At 48.1% G+C, this 16,724-nt stretch overlaps 1 protein-coding gene across 6 annotated transcripts in view; it reads right to left on the bottom strand.

Annotated features, from left to right (window-relative positions):
- ABTB3 (ankyrin repeat and BTB domain containing 3) overlaps positions 1-16,724 on the bottom strand; it is a 192,916-nt gene that overhangs the window by 66,302 nt on the left and 109,890 nt on the right. For all 6 annotated transcript variants that reach the window (XM_052789751.1, XM_052789753.1, XM_052789752.1 and 3 more), the window contains exon 3: positions 9,137-9,341. In XM_052789751.1, the coding sequence (XP_052645711.1) occupies positions 9,137-9,341 (205 nt within the window). The remainder of the gene's footprint in view (positions 1-9,136; positions 9,342-16,724) is intronic.

The following is a 16,724-nucleotide window of genomic DNA, read 5'->3' as shown; positions in this document are numbered from 1 at the left end:
TGTTTGTGTGCCAAAAAAGAAAGCGGAACACAAAGTTATAGGGGTGTGACAACCCACAAGACAATGTGACATCAGCAAGAAATATTTCACTTTTTAAATGACACCGTGCAAAAACAGGTTAGGCGAATGCATTATGTCACTGGCATATTTATCTCTGGCACAAAGGCAGGTAACAACTAGGAGAGTTCGGTACTTTTGTGTTCCAGAGCAGACACGTAGCAGATAAGTCACCTAGCTCTATGCTTTGGAAGCACACGCCTTAAATTAATCTAACCATGGTAGGAATGTGCTGGGCTTGACTGGAAGGAGATGGAAAGTCAGGAGCAGCATGACGGCTGCAGAAGCACCTTACCGGGGTGCAGGTCAGTGAGTGCTCTGACCTCCCCCTCCAGCCCATGTCTGTACCTGTGCTTAACATTAAACGCGTGCTCCCATCCTCTTTAATTCACTGCGGTTCAAAGTTAAGCACGAGCTTAAGTAATGTCCCCCAAAAAGGTGGTTTTCAGCACAGGCTTGTATTTTCCTGAACTGTCATCTAAGGGGAAAAACATCTCAGATCAAGAGGCAGGGAGAGGTTTCTGCACAGAGCCATCGCCGTTCCACGCAAAAGAGCCGGGAGGTGGGGAAGGAATAGGGGAGGACAACAAAAAGCAGATCCCCAAAGGGTTGGACCCTTGTGGGCACTGTCCCCCGGTCACGCTCCTCTTGGAGCATGCCCTCCCCGGGTCCCTACTTGAACAGAAAAGGGAATTATCACCGCCCCACAAACCCTCACATCCCCGATTCCTCCTTCCGCACAGCATCCCTCCCCATTCGCTCCTGCCGCCCCACTCCCCTCTCACAGCTATTTTGGGACTGCTCGGGGACCCACAAGCTCCTGTGCCTTGCAGACATCTGCAGGCAACACCCAGCCGGCATCCCCCCGCGAGGGACGACCGCTCGCCTTCCTCTCCCGTCCTGGATATCACACGTCCTTCTCTGCATCGTCCCCAGACGTGGCAGCTCCCCGCCAGCACCCACCCACACCTCTCCCCAGCACCTTCCCTACCGGAGCGGGGCTGACGACCCCTCCGCACCCAATCAGACCTCAAACCTCTCTTGGTTTTTGCAGGGTTGATGTCTCTGGGGCGCTTTGAATTACAAACTGGCTCATCAGGAAAGCAAATGTTATTGGGGGGGCCTAAATGTAAGGTATGGCCTGCTCCAATTGTGCCACTTTTTGCCCCAAACCCACACTCCACCCGAGACATGCGCAGCAGTCCTGGGCTGCCCACCATTTCCCTCCTCGGCTTGCTGGCACACAGAGATATTAAAAGTCCCATCACGCATCTGCAATAGCTCAGGATTCTTCATTATTATTAGTATTAGTATTGTTATCAGTGGCAGTATACTTATATATAAACAGGAGGAATCACTGGATGGAAGAGCATGAGAAATGTGCACTGTAAAACACAATAGGATGCTGCATTATTTTTGCGTAGGTCTGCGAGAAGACCGATGAAGCTCCTTTTTGGACACCGTCTGCTGCAATGCTGGAATTGCAAAGCACTAGGGCCAGCACTCCTACAAATCCCAGCTCCCAATAACCCCTTGCCCTGGTTTTCCTCTGTCCCTACCACCTTTGTAGGGTGCAGACCCCCGCTGCCCACCGACCATGACGTCACGGTCCACCTTGCTGCCCAGACCTTCAAGAGGAGGGCTGCCACACACACCCGCTCTCTTCTTGATTTCTCAGCAGCTTAAGCAGTCCTTCCTCTCCCCAGTCGCTCCCTCTCCCTTGCAGAGAGTAATCCATCTTTTTGGCAGCACCCCCCTGCCAGGAAAGCGGTGTCATGTCTCACTCTCTCCTCCCAGTTCCCACCATTGGGGTGATGTCGTGGTTTAACCTCAGCCGGCAACTAAGCACCACGCAGCCGCTCGCTCACTTCCAGTGGAATGGGGGAGAGAATCAGGGGGGAAAAAAAAAGTAAAACTCATGGGTTGAGATAAGAACAGTTCAATAGAACAGAAAGGAAGAAACTAATACCAATAATAATAACAATAATAAAATGACAATAATAACAATAAAAGGATTGGAATATACAAGTGATACACAATGCAACAGCTCACCACTTGCCGACCGATGCCCAGTTAGTTCCCGAGCAGTGATCCCCCCAGGCCAACTCCCCCCAGTTTATGTACTGGGCATGATGTCACATGGTATGGAATATCCCTTCGGCCAGTCTGGATCAGCTGTCCTGGCTGTGTCCCCTCCCAACTCCTTGTGGCCCTCCAGCCTTCTTGCTGGCTGGGCATGAGAAGCTGAAAAATCCCTGACTTAGTCTAAACACTACTTAGCAACAACTGAAAACATCAGTGTGTTATCAACATTCTTCTCCTACTGAACCCAAAACATAACACTATACCACCTACTAGAAAGAAAATTAACTCCATCCCAGCTGAAACCAGGACAGGGGACTCTTCCCAAGCTCTCCTCCGGCAGCTGACTCCCTAATCATTTTTGCCAGGTGATGAGAGTCCCAAACAAGGGCTTCTCGCCTGTCACCTCCTCTGGCGTGCAGACTTAAACCACCTTCCTGACAGCACGCTCATCACCTTTGCTCCTTACCCCGGCTCAGCCCTCCTCCGCCGCTGTGGCTCATGAAGCCCGGACAGGCCACCAGCCCCTTGTTCATAGCAGAGCCTGCGGTGTGCTCCAGGTCGAGGAGCTCATCAAGTGCGCATAAGAGATTTCCCCTAATAATCACAGTCCTCAAAGAAAAAATGGTTGTTTCAAGTGCAGCACAGCAGCCTCTCTATTTCCAGGGGCACTTCACATTGCTCTTCTGATGCCGAGCCCTTGCCCCACCACACGAACACTCTCGCTGTATGTATTAAAATCAACTGCTACGGAGAGGACTGCCTTGATGGTCTGCGTCATGATGGGAATGGAGAAATTCCCGAGGACTCATCCCATTCGGGTGTGAATTCCCACAGCCGCCTCGTGCTGTCCCTCCCTCAGTTTTACCAGCTGTGAAGTGTGCACAGCTGTATAGAACTGACCTTGCGTTAACTTAAACGCCTTTTGTATTGTTCAATTATTGGATGATTTCTTTGCAGGATCCTTTAACTCTTGCAGAGGACGCTGTTGCAGTAGGTGTTTAGTTTCTTCGCTCACTCCAGCAAAGGAGTGGTGACTGCAAACCTGCGTGGCAACACCAGCCAAAGTGCTACACCCAGGTCACTGCTGTTTTACTGACTGCTTTTGCAATTTTAGAGTTAACAGCACTTCTGAGCCGTACTTTTGCAAGGAAAAGCCTATCTAGACACAGGTAGGGAGAAGTTTCTGCTTGCAGATATGAGTCAGCAACTTTAACATTATGAAAAGGTCTTTTCATTTGTTTGGGTTTATGTTTAGGTTTTCATGGGTGGTTTTTAAAGAAAATCCCTATATACAAACTGAAAAACATTCTCAGTTCTGACAGTTTTCATTCAGAATGTATGATGAATCCATATATGCAATGCTAGTCCATTTTTAGTGTTATTGGGATAGAAAAGCATGTTTTTTCCTACATTTAGCATACTTTTCGGATGGGTTTTCAAGCTGAAAAACTCCTATTTTATATTTACATCATAAACTACTTGCCTTCAGTGCCAGGAAATACTTTCTGATGCCTTCAGAAGGCTGCCAGCTCCGCTCCTGCCCAGGGACCCAGCAATGCCGACTGATGCCCCACGCGAGTCCACGCAGCTATCCCACGCTAGGCAGCTCCCCCAACACCCCAGAAGCCCAGCTAAGGGTGACCCAAGTAACCAGCCTCTGAAAAAGCCAATTCTGCATTTTGTTCAGGCTGAAGGATCAATAATTCTCCTTGCTCTCACACAAGTCTCAGCAAGACCCGCTTCGGCAGAGGGAGGGTTTACCTTTATGCTTTTGTGTACCAAGACATCCGTGCTCCAGAGTCCACACAAGGGTATCTGCAAGTCATGTTTTTTAAATTTGCATCCAGTGTTTGAATGCATCATCCCCGTTGCCTCTCCTGCATTAAAAACATTAACGGCCGAGACTTGAAAGGCAACCGAGTCAAAGCAGTGATTCGGCCAGCAACCACAACAGGGAAATACTTCACAGGCAGTTTTGACATCAGATTTGACATGACTGGCTGTGGCATAAATCCCTGAAGAGACGCCAGCGTTGGGAGAGCGGCGCAGAACAGCCTGGGTAACATGCTGTTCTCGCAGGGCTGCACGTAATTTTCTCTATTTAAAAAAATCCTATAGCCATCCCACGGACAGCATAAGGCTAGCTTGATGAATTAGGTGTAGAATACAGCTCCAGCCCAGCAAGGATATACCGTCTGACAGCCGAGCTACAAATACTGCCTGAACTATTTCTTGTAACATGGGCAATCTCACATGCTGCAGGCAGCTGCCAATACCATTTCTGAAGGGATTTTTAAAAAGTGGGAGGTTTGATATTTAAGATGCAAATCTAGAGGATTTATGTAAGGATGGATCTGGATTTCTTTTCAGTGGTTCCCAGTCAAATCAACCCTGGTGCTGAACTTTGAGTTCAGGAAGGCCACAGTTTTACCATGTGAGGTTTTCAGCTGAATAGTGGATAAAAATATATAGGGTTATACAGGACTATGCCATACTGGCACATCAAGCATGTGTAATCCCTTCTTCAGATATACGGTGCAAGATTCATTCCGGTTTCCCAGCAGGACTTCCACACTCCCAGTGCTAGCACTTTACCTCTTCATCAGCTTTCCCCATCATTCCCTCCTCCACTCTCTGCTGGCCTTTGCTGGAGACTGCCCTACCCGTGCAGTTGGTACCACATAATAAATTAAATCAGGGACACATTTCCCTAGTTATCTTCTTACTGAAATTGTTCTACGGGTATAATCTGTACTACAGTCATGGCTTTACCAGTTACGAAAGTGCTTTGAAAGACTTCAAGTTATTTTATAGCAGTGGAACACTCCTCTCATTAAGGGGGCTGCACCACGTTAATTAGCCAGGTACACTAATAACTATCCGAAGCATGAAGCAAAATTCAGATGATAACCCAAACCCTTTCTATTAATCACGAACAACTACAGGCAACAATTTGCATGTGTGTGCACGTGCAGGGGACGTGTATATTTTTGTGTGTGCGTCCACACACGCGTGAAAGGCAGGCAGAAAAATAAAACGTGAGCGATAGCCCATGGGAGTTTCCTAAGGGATTGCTCCACACACAGGGAAAAGCAGTGAAGGAAAAGTGAAAAGAAGGTTAAAACCAGACACGTATCCACCAACTCAATTACGACTCGAGGGAAAAGCTAAAGGCTGCTGGGTGGTACAGGGAGTTAATGCTCCTCCAAGGCGGAGCAGCAGAGGAAGCGCTGGAGAAGGAATTTTGCTGCCTGTGAGCAGAATTAATGGGTGGTTCTGGATGGGCTGAGCTGCTGAGCCGCAGCTTCTCAATGAGTTGCTAATGGGGAACATGGAGAGTTAGGAAGTAATGAGGACTTTGTCAAGACAGCTGTGAATAAAAGTGGGTAAGGAACCACTTAAGGAAAAAACCATCACACAAATCTGCAACTACAGATTCTGCGCTTTCCGGTGCTTAAGAAATTACTTGCAATAATTTTGGAAGTGTTATAGAGGCTGAGAAGCAAAACAGAACCACAGGAGAGATCCTTTTCTTAAACCAGAAGCAGCAAGCAAGAAAGAAATCTTGGTAACAGTGGCCTCATCTACAATTTCTTCGCTTTTTTTTTTTTTTAATTCCTGGGAAAGCAAAAGAATGAACAAACCTAAATAATCCACAGCCACCCGCAGGTGGAGGCACCGGAGGAGCACTGCTTTCGCAGGCAACACCCGGTACAAGACAAATGTCTCCATCATGTCCCGGCTGGGTGTATTACGGAAGGGGGATCCCACAAACAGGTCCACCCCACTCCCTCCCAGTACATCCACGCCTGCCAAAATAGCTGCCTACATGGCACCCGGGGTCATTAGGTAACCCACCCCAGCAGGACTGGCTTGTGTTGGTGCCAACAAGACAGCCAAAAAATCTGAGTGACCAGACTGAAAGCAGAATATGAATTTGGGGTGGGAGGGGGTCACACATCCATCTTACGGTTGGGTTTGTTGGCATTTAGGAAGTGGGGAATCTTTTCCAGGTTTTCTGAGCAATCCTGGCCACTTTCCACCTCCTTCCCTTCCCATGAAAGCAGCCCTCCCCAGCAAAAGCTTCGCTGTATAATAATTTTTTCCCTTTTATTTTACATAAAGGCAAACACTATTAAAAACACACCGCATTCTCGTTTCTTTACCTCCATGAAGAGCAAACACAGAGAAACACTCCTTAGAAACGAAGCACCGGATTTATTCAAAGGTAAATATCCCATTTTACGCATCCCCCAAGACTTTGAGGGAGGTACACTTTCTGTGCTGGAAAGTGCTAAGTCAGGCAGGACCGCCACCGTCCCGGCTTCCCTCCCATATCCAGCCCCTGCAGCTCCCTAACTCAAGCTGGTTCAAAGCCAAAATGCAGGTGGGCTGGAGACGGGAGGAAAGGACGGGAGCAGCTCTCACGGGGCCACCAAGCCCTGCAAGTGCCGGGGGAACTCACTGGCAGCATCCCACAACCCTCTGCACCCTGGGCGTGCACTGTCAGGGAGGTGGGGGCCAAGACAGTAGCCAAGTTGGCTTTACATGAGCCAAGGACAACCCTGGTTTCATGGAAATACTGCCTACAGCCAGATCCACATAGGTCCTGCCTTCTCTGCACCAGCAGGGACTCGGAGAGGCCAAAGATGGGGAAAGACGCCTGGACCTCCTTGCTTCCTCCTGGGCTTCTTCCAACATAAAAGCAATTGCCACAGCTGGAGAAGAAGAGAGGCAATATGGCACGTAGATACGGCACAAAGTTTGCAAACATTCTGCATATAAAAACGTCATGTTTAACAAACCCACTCCCCCACAACGCACAAAAACCCATCGTGGAAACTGAAACCACCAGAAATAAATCATGGACCACAAAGCATGCTTGCATGTAAAAAAAAAAAAAAGATGGGAAATAGGTAGAAATGCTCCTCAGAGGACTAAGGAGAAGTCAGCTTCACGGATCTCTTCTCCGGGCAGCACAAGATGGTTGAATCCAGCTGATGAAGCTTCAGAGCACAACTCCATGGAAATATCTGGGCTCACGCTTACCCTCGCATCACTCCCACTCCAGCAGCAAGTACTAACGCATGGTTGATTAGGCAACAGGAGGAGTATCTGCTCCTTCCAAAAGTGACCACAAGCTCTTGGCAATAACACCGAGTACTTGCTCTGGCCCTAACCACACACCGCAGTTGTTAAACTGCCCTGCCAGAGGAAGACATCTTGCCAGACAGAATATTCAAAATAAAGCAAAGAAGAACAATTGCTTTAAATAATCAGCGTTTCAAGTGCTCTAACGAAGAGAACATGTATTAAGGTGACCTCAGAGAAAGAAAAACCTATTAAAGCAAATGCTAAAAGTGATTTTTCAAATATTCCTGCCCTCTTCACTTTCCACAGGGAAGCCTGCAGAAATCTTACAAAACCAGAGCCTCAGCATTATCCACTTTTATACTCCCACTGGTTCCAGTGGCATTACTCCCACAGATGGGGACTACAGATCAGGCGAGGGTATCTTCTAATTTTGGTTATTTTTTTGTGCATACTAAACACTCTTGGACACAAGTTAGGCCTTCCGCAATAACAAGGCTGGTTGACAAATCATGAGATTAAAAATAACTTAGAAAAATTAGAAAATTCTGCATTCTTGTCGTTTCCCTTCTGGGTTTTTTCATACTTTGGAAACAATAGCGCAAAAAGCGACAAACATGCTCACGGAGCGACCCAAACTTGAAAAGAAACAAAATGCCATCCAAAAGCAAATGGCAAAATTCCCAGTAACATCTTTAATGCCAGAGTTTTATCTTGTATGCTTTTCTGTGAATCAATATAAAAGTAATTCAATGAAGATATCATATTATATACCATTTACTATTACACATACGATGAGACTCTCAAATGCTGCTTTTGAGATGCAGAACTTATACTGAAACAATAACCAAGCCCCGTATGCGCGGCTCTCGGGGCACATGTGCAGACGAGTTTGGCTCACACGTACAGCGCAACACAGACATTGGGATGTAAATGTGGAGCCCAGCTTGAAAAAGCAGCTTGCATTTGCATCACCACGATACCCATCCTAAAAATGAATACCCAGCATTTTCCAAGCACCAGCCACTCCTCTCGTCTCCGTACTGGGGAAGCCTGGTTTAGGGCTGGTGAGAAGCGAAGCAGGGAAATAGCACAGTGTGCATTAGCACACAAGTGGAGGCTTGTGTTACTAGCGGGTTTGCTGGGCTTTTGACAGGAGATGACTTTATTTTCTTGGCCAGCAAGCTGTCCCGGTTGCTTTCTGCAGTGCCCGGGTGCAGAGCTGCCCTGCGTTGAGCACCCTGCCTGCCTGCTGGCATTTGGTAACCCCATCGTCGGCTTCAGGGACGTCTCCTTCTCGCCTTACGGCAGATCCTGAGTCAGGATGGGTCCTCAGGCGTGTGTCCCCTGCCCTGGCCATCCCCGGAGCGGGGACAACGGCAGCTCAGCTGGAGCCTGCCACGTCCCCGGCCAGGGCAGCCCCGAGGTTACTCCTGCACCCGGGTACTCGGCACGGCTGGAGCCCAGCGTCTTTAACGATCTCTCCTTTCTACACACTACTCTATTCATTTTCCACTTCCCCAATCACAGCTGTCGAGCCCTATTAATGCGCAGAAAAAACACATTTAAACCCAAACCTGCTAGGCCAGAAATAGAAGTTCTCATTTTCTTTTCCAAAACACAGAATAGCTGAGCAACAACAAAAGGAAAAGGAAATCTCTCCCAAGTGCACATCTGGAACCAATTTGCTGTATGTAGCCACTGGGTGTCACTTTTGATATATATTGGGTCAGCCACGCAGCGCTTCGGTGAGAGAAACGCATTTCAAAGAGGTGATCCTAAACCAAACCAGACTGCTCCACAGCCTCTCACGCGCAAGCTGTAATTAGCAATTAGCCAGCCAGGCTGATTTATTAACGAAACATCTTCGCCACAACTTTAAGCACCGTGCAGCGGCTCTTACCTCTCGGTCTGCAGCGTGACTTTTGATGGCTCCACATTGGGGTTTTCCCACTCCATCTGCGGACAGTGCATGAAGTAGCAGAGGGTGTACAGAGCCTCCGGCTCCCAGTAGAGCGATCCCTGCTTCTGGTGCATCGGCGTCCCGTTCCCGTGCTGCTTGGCATTGAGGGGCTGGAGGTGGTGCATCGCTCGAGACACCAGGTCGCCTGGAAAAAAGCAAAAGCTGGGTGAATGCCAGGCTTTTCAGCTGCCTCTCCCCTGAGTTTTCCAACCGAAAGACACGCTGCGTTGATTTTCCCTTCCATTTAACCTCACATATGCAAACGGTAAAGGGTAGAACAGGATCCTGTGCATTGCTCATCACCAGGCTGGACTTTGCCTGGGGGTTTACGTGGCGTGGTGTGACATACCCAGGCTGCAGACAAGCCCCTGAACACCTGCAGGAAACTTATTTCTGCAAATATGGTGTGTATTTCTGAAAATATGGTTTCTGCAGTGTCAGGCTGGCCCATCTCAGCACCATAAGAAGAGCCAGTATGCCAGGGCCAGGCTCACAGCTACCTACAGACAGTCTTTGGAGGCTGCCACAACCCCACAGCCCCCAAAAATGACCAGCAGGGACGATGCAGAGTGGCACCAAAAGCTGCATGCCCCTGGTTAGAGAGTGGCAGGGAAATCCAGCCCCTTGCAAGGAGGAAGGAGGCAGTCAGATAACACACAGAGCTCTGCAGGAGCAGGGAAAGGGACACACAGGGGAAGAAAAAAGGGAAAAAAAAATTGCTAAAAGACAATATCAGAAACGTGCAACCAAAATTACAGTTTGTAAGCCCAGGCTGGGCCTGGAAAACTTCATGTCAGCAGAAGAAGAAAACCTGTGAAGTAGGCTCACCCAGCCCCTCAGGTTTCCAAAGCACAGAGAACGGCCCAAGAGAAGGATGCTCGTCGTCTCCCCTGTGCCGACGTGGTTCTGGGCGCTTCCTCGCAGGGCAGGTAGGGGAAACCAGCTGCAATATGCAGACTGGGATCAGCAAAGCCAGCAAGCGAGATTAGCAGGCAAATATACAGGCAAGCAGCATTGAGTCTCTTAGCACGGTACTGATTGTAACTAATTAACTAAAGCATCTCCCTCCGAGGCAGTGAATTTTACGTTTGTTGACTAGTGACCACTCTATCAAAGGCAGGGAAACAATTGTGGTTATAAACTGCCTGTTTTCACATGTTCAAATCACTCTGAGAGTGCTTTGGGGGGAAATAATGATCTTGGATCAAATCAGATGGTTTGTTTTAAATGAAAATCTGAGCAAGAGCCCTTTGGGTCATTCTTAAGCTATACAAAAGCGAGTGACGGGGAAAAGAGGACATAATTTTCCAGTGTTAAGAAGAGCTTTTCCCAAGTGACCACGGAGCACTGAAACTTGGAAGGAAAAGTTGGAAATATACACCTAGGTAGGAACGTAAAACCAAATCAGGGCAGGGGGGAGAAGGCTGAATAATGAACTCCTGAGCAAACTTAAGGGAGAACCATTTTGACTGTGTGCGAGGCAGAGCTACAGGTTTTTTCTGCGAAGTCCCACCCCTGTGAACACATCACAGCACATCACCTCTCTCCAGCCTGACTCGCACAGAAAATGATGCTGCTGCTGCGATAATGTGCACCAGGGAGAACAGAAACGTCTCATTGAAAAATGCTCAGCCCAGTCCTCCAAAAACACAGCCTTAAAACCATGAAGAGAAGAAAACCGCTGGCATGAGAAAACTGCCGAGTCCATGATTTCAGGGTTTTGACACAATTTTTTGCTGCACTCTGCAATATTCCTCTGATTCAAAGCTTTCATTTAAAAGTAGTTTCTGTCTTTTCCCTCTGCCAGGAAATTGTCATGATAGGACCAATCTTGCAGCCCTGCATGCTCATAATTTCCAAGAGAAGCCGTGCATGCAGAAAGCCTATAGGATCAGGTCCACAGCAGAAACAGATGTGCCTCTGAGATGACTCCCCAGTCCTGCACAAAATTATCTGCAGGCAACCAGAAGCAGCAGGAAAGTTTGGGACCCCCTTCACTCAGCCCACTCTGTCACAGCAGACATGCAAAGCCAAGCCTAGCATGGGTCAATTTAACTGATAGCACCCTTGCTGATAGCAAAAGTAAATTCCTCTCTCTTCCTCCAAAAGGCAAAAAAAAAATGCGTAGAAATGCTGGCAGCAACATCCAGCTTTAACAATAATACCAAAAGCAGAGAAAAAGGAGTTGCACTAAATTCAGCCTTTTCAGACCCAAGCCACTACAGCACTAAAGCACGTGGTTAAAGTTAAGCACCTGACTAAGTCTTATTTCAGCAGATTGAGACAGCAGGCACCAGAGATCGCCTCTGACTTCTGTACCCAACGATGAATAAAAATCAGGATGCAATTCAGGCCCAGATTCAGGCAGCAGCATTACTTCATTCCCATTCCTCCCTGAGCGCTGGGGCGATGCGACTTCGATGACACATCCAGCACCAGAGGAAGCTGCACGGTGAGTAAGGAGGAAAAGCAGCAGCAAGAATGACGTAGGCAGGGCGGGAGGCTCAGCATCGCTGCTGATGCAAGGCTGGAGGAACTCGAGCCTCACTGAAATCAATGGCAAAGCTCCCATCCATTGCAATATGGCCAGGAGTTCACCCTTTTATTCTGTATTTCCTCAACTGCTTCTTAAGAAACCCAAACCAATTCATGCCATTAAAGCTGAATTAATGGTTTTTTTTATGTTTAAGCCTCATTTAATTACATTATACCAAGAATTGATTGGCTTAGATCTTGCTTTTGCCTTTGCTGGGTTATCTCTGGTTACATTTCAAATAATTTCTGTATTAACAATTATTATAACATTCCTCTATCAGGGACAACTCAAAGCTGAAATAATCAATACCTATAAATCATCGAGCTTCACAGAGGACAGTAAGTAAGCATAAAAAACTGCATTATGACCTTGGTACCCAACAGGCAGAGCACTGGGGGCAGGACGGGAATCGCTGCTTTTTATTTTATCCCACAGTGTAACCTCGGACAATCCACTGCATGCCCTGGTGCCCTTTTCCTCCTCCAGCCGCATCCAGTTACAGTGCAAATTATTCAGGGTAGAGACTGCGCCTTGGTGTATCTGTGCACCAGGGTCAGTGCCAAGAAGGGACGAGGGAGCTGACAGGCGCACGCACACGCCGCATGGTAGTACTTACGCATACTCTGTAAAACGTAGCGTAGTGTAACATCTGGTTCAAGACGCGTGTGTGTCGTTTTCAATCCCTACCACGTTTTGTTGCTTCTGTTCTTCCTTGCTAATAAGCTTTTGCTTCTCCATTTTCTTCCAAAGAATATACCAAGAGTTGAAACTCTCTTTGATCCTGGCCAGAGCACCCCAAAGCCCATGGATGTGAAACCAGCTCCACAATGGGACTCACTGGTCTGGTCTCCAGCAGTCAACCAACTCAAGTCTCATCTGGGAAACCCAACCTAAATATACTCTTCTTACCAGCTGTAAAAGCCATGGTATATCTGAACACTGAGTGCAACCTTGAATTTGTGACCAAGCACAGAGAGGCAAGCTCCCCTTATCAGTTTGTATTAGCCGTCTCTGTGCTTCAGAGTGGTGTTCAGCACAGCAACACTCTGCAAGGGGGGGTTACCTGCTCGTAGCATTGCTGGCTCTTCTGCATCTTTTTTAGCCCTGAAAATGTCTCAGATATATCAACTGAGCACATCTGAAAGGCCAATAACTATCCTGAGTCCATCATTTCCAAAAAAACCCATAAAAAATAAAAATCCCAGCAGCTGAGTCGATCTCGTAACTCCACGGACACAGCTCCTGAGAGCTGTGGCATCACGGCATGAAGGGGCTCGGTGGGGATCCCTGTCTCACTGTCCCCTGCGCTTATTCTCGCCCCGGTACCACCGCCTGCAACCCATCTGAGGAACAGACTGGGAAGCCAATCTGCCTGACAAAAGACCTTGCCAATTTTATTTTGTTTTTAATTTAAACCAAATAAACACTTCCACAATTTATGCAACGTAAGCCAAGCAAGCTGACGCACAAACTGCTCTGCTGGCAAAGCCAGAGAAAGGAAGACATCATGTTGTGCGGGGTAGACACACACACACACACAAAAAAAGAACAGTGAGGTGGAGGGATATTTGAGGATATTTTTGTTACTGAAGCTGAGAAGCCAGAACTGGAGGGCAGGCTCTCAGAGGGCAGCAAAGGCAGCGGCAAGCCCCATGCTGGAACTGCCTTGCAGCCCTGGATCGGGATGGGGAAGAGCTCCGGCAACGCAGCTCCACGCTGGAGCTTGTCAGCCCACAGGAGCAACGCCGTGCCTCACACGCCGGCTAGCAAAGGACCCACGAAACCATCACCGTGCCGCAGTGTGTAGAGAGCTGCCGCTGTAGCTACCAGCATTTCATCCTTTCCATGACTAAAGCAGGACTTGCCCATTGCTGCTGCTGGCAGTTCAGCACGGTTTATCAACGCAAGGTCCACATACATTTGATTTAAAGATTGAAAATATTATGTAATGTGCATGTTGTGACACGGGCCTGGTTTAAGGCAATACTGAATATTTAAGGAACAGCTTCACTGACTTCAAGCCAAAGATGTGATGTGACAGGGAAAGTTAAGCTGCTCCAGCCTGTATGGGGGTGGTATACAACATACAACAATAATGTACAGCACACAAACGGATGGCTTGAGCCCTCTCCACAGGGACCAGTAAAGCCTTTTTTTTTTTTTTTTACTGTGTTTGGCTTCAGTAAAAGCTATTATCACTGCTTTTACTATTTTAGAGCCCAATGCTTAAAAAGTAACATATCCGTTTCTAATTTTGTAACAGAGGAGGGAGGAAAAAGAAGAAAAGCAAAAAGAGGAGGAAGAAAGAGGAAATGATAGATGCCCGATGCCCACCTCTGAGAAGCTTCCTGCGGCATTTTATGATCTGTCGTGATGGACCCGATCTTGCACTCATGCCTGCGTAGGAGCAGGCTCAGTTCTTTCAGAGGGATAAACTTCCACAGCCTAAAACATTCAGCTGGGCGTGTGTCTGCACAACCACGACCCCGAGGTGAACGACACTGGACCGATGCTTACATGGCCACTCCCTATGACACCTACCTCGAGTTTTTCTTGTTCCAAAAACATGTCCTAAAACCACAAGAATAACTTAACGATGATATTTTTGCACACTGAAAACAAGCCACACACAGTTCTTTGGCCTGTGTCTTTCCTTCAAAGCCCAGGGGAGAGAGGAGGATCTCTGTTTCCACCACAGCCCTCTTCCCACGTGATGCCCTGTCAGGGGACCCTGCGAAGCAGCAGCAGGCCATGTTTCTAGCATGACCGCATCCTGCAGGCAGCACCCATCAGTTTGATAATGCCGGTCTGATCATCCTTCCAGCTGTCCACGACTTGAATGTGTGTAGTCTGCTCTCGGGAATCATGCCCCGCGGTGGGGCATGTTGACAGCAGCAGTGTTACTGCTTTGCTGTGCTACCTGGGTGAACATTTTCTCCTGCAAAGAGGGGGCCGGAGCCACAGACTGGAGTCATGTCTGTCCTTCAGAGCCCTTAACGTCCTCTTGTGTCCTGGCCAGACCATGAAAAGGAGGAGTACCAGTCAGGGAGCTGCGCTCCAGACACCAACTTGATGTCATGGCCAGTAGTTTCCAAAGTTTGCCCCCTTACAAGCATGTAAGCCAGGTGCAAAACTCACTTTCTTGACCTGGATTCATTTCACACCTCAGTATAAAAGTCTTGGATCTACGGTTTTGCTCACGACCAGCTCCAGGGAGACTGTGTTGAAAACATGAATTATAACCCTGATAATAAACCATGGTCTGTTCCATCAGAGTGCTACCTGGTAGCCACAGCCATCCTGCATCCTTCCCCAACTATAGCTAAGTCTCTCTCCCTTTCTACCTCCCTGTTGCCTCTGGTTTCTGCATCAAAGTGATGCATTGCTACAGCTCACCCCAGCATATGCCTGTAAGCGCATGAATGCAGGTGAATACGAGTAGTTGACTGTGTCTCCTGCACCATGGCAGACTGCCTCCAGCCATCAGTCAGCCACCCGAGCCATCCTTACACTCTTGATTTCAGCTTTGCTGTTCTTCCATGTTTGCTCTGCCTCCAGTGTTGCATCAATCTCTACGTTTCAAAAGTCAGCTGAGCAAAAATTGCTCGAGAGAAGCCTTTCTTCAAATGATTTATTGGAGGACTTTCTACTGTTAACTCAAGATGACCCATCTATACCAGGAAAGAAGTGTGCAGAGAGCTAGGGTGGGTGCATACTAGAAAGTGTTTAGTATGTATTTCACTGTGCACATGCTCTTAGCACAAAGTATCTCCAAACATAAAGCTATGCTATTCTTGGCACAGAGTACATTCCAGATTCAAGAGCCAGCTGCCTCAGGCTGTGGGTGCATTTGGGGTGCCGTAACCCACAGTCAGTGGAGCATCCCACGTGCAACAGATTCACCATCGAGCTCACCTTGCAAAAACCTCCCCATCTCTGCCATTTCCACATGCCCACGTCGTACCCCTGTGTGAATTTGCTACCCCAGGCAACCTTTTCTTCTCCTAACAGGCATTCATGTCTCCCACAGAAGAGCAAATGAAGGAGCTGTGGTTCCAAACTCTGAATTCAGCACCAAAAGACAGGACCGGGATACAAGCAGCCCATTTCCTGACAGTGGCTTCCCTGTGGCCTCCCACAGATTGTTTAAACTTTTGTCTCCACTTATCCCACCATCACAAGAAGCTTCTATTTATATTACAGAGTAAGTGTTTGTGTGCGATTTAGTGTTTGCAAAGCCTTTGAAGACTGAGAAATTAGGGATTGGATATATCCCATTAAAAAGCCACAATAATAATTAAACCGTCTCAAGTTCACATACCTATTATAACAACACTATCACCTTCGAAATCTCCAACCAACGTGGCAAGCATGATGTTTATGTTTGACTCCCCTTAAACCACATCAACTCCAAACAAAACAAGCTTTGACTTGGATAAGCTATTCATCTGCCGACCTAATGCAGAGCCTTTCTTCTGCAGACCGCCACTGCCTTACGGACCACTGTTCCTGGATTTTCTTCGGCCTTATGTAGACCCAGGTCCTCAAACTCTGAATTTAAGAGCCTCCCATGGCTGAAGAGTGCTCACCCTGGCCTGACCGACTGCCTGTGCTCTGCCCAGCAGGGATGGGAAGGACTGCAAACCTAAGGAAAGGAAAATGCTGTTTTAACCCCGAGAGTGCTCTGATGCCCAGGAGTTCAGGGGTGATAGCAGTCTGCACCTCAAGGGTGATGTACGTGGGGGAGTCCTGAGCCGATACATCACTATACTGGGGAAAGGCGGTGGAGGGTTGGAGCTCCAGCATCCCCCAGTCACCAATGTGACGCCTCTTGCCTCTAATCATAAAACTTAAGTGGGCTTCAGAGCATGAGGTAGAAGCCCCGGAGGAACAAAACCACCTGTGCAGGGACAGACCCCGGCTCGGCTCCCAGGAAGGCGAAGGGAGATGATTCGCACCCACGGGGGAGCCAGGGAGCCCCCAAAGGATTGC

Source organism: Harpia harpyja, chromosome 6 (genome assembly GCF_026419915.1).
Source record: "Harpia harpyja isolate bHarHar1 chromosome 6, bHarHar1 primary haplotype, whole genome shotgun sequence".
Taxonomy (NCBI): Eukaryota; Metazoa; Chordata; class Aves; order Accipitriformes; family Accipitridae; genus Harpia; species Harpia harpyja.
Note: the sequence above shows the minus strand (reverse complement) of the source record. Positions and strands in the feature narration are given on the sequence as shown.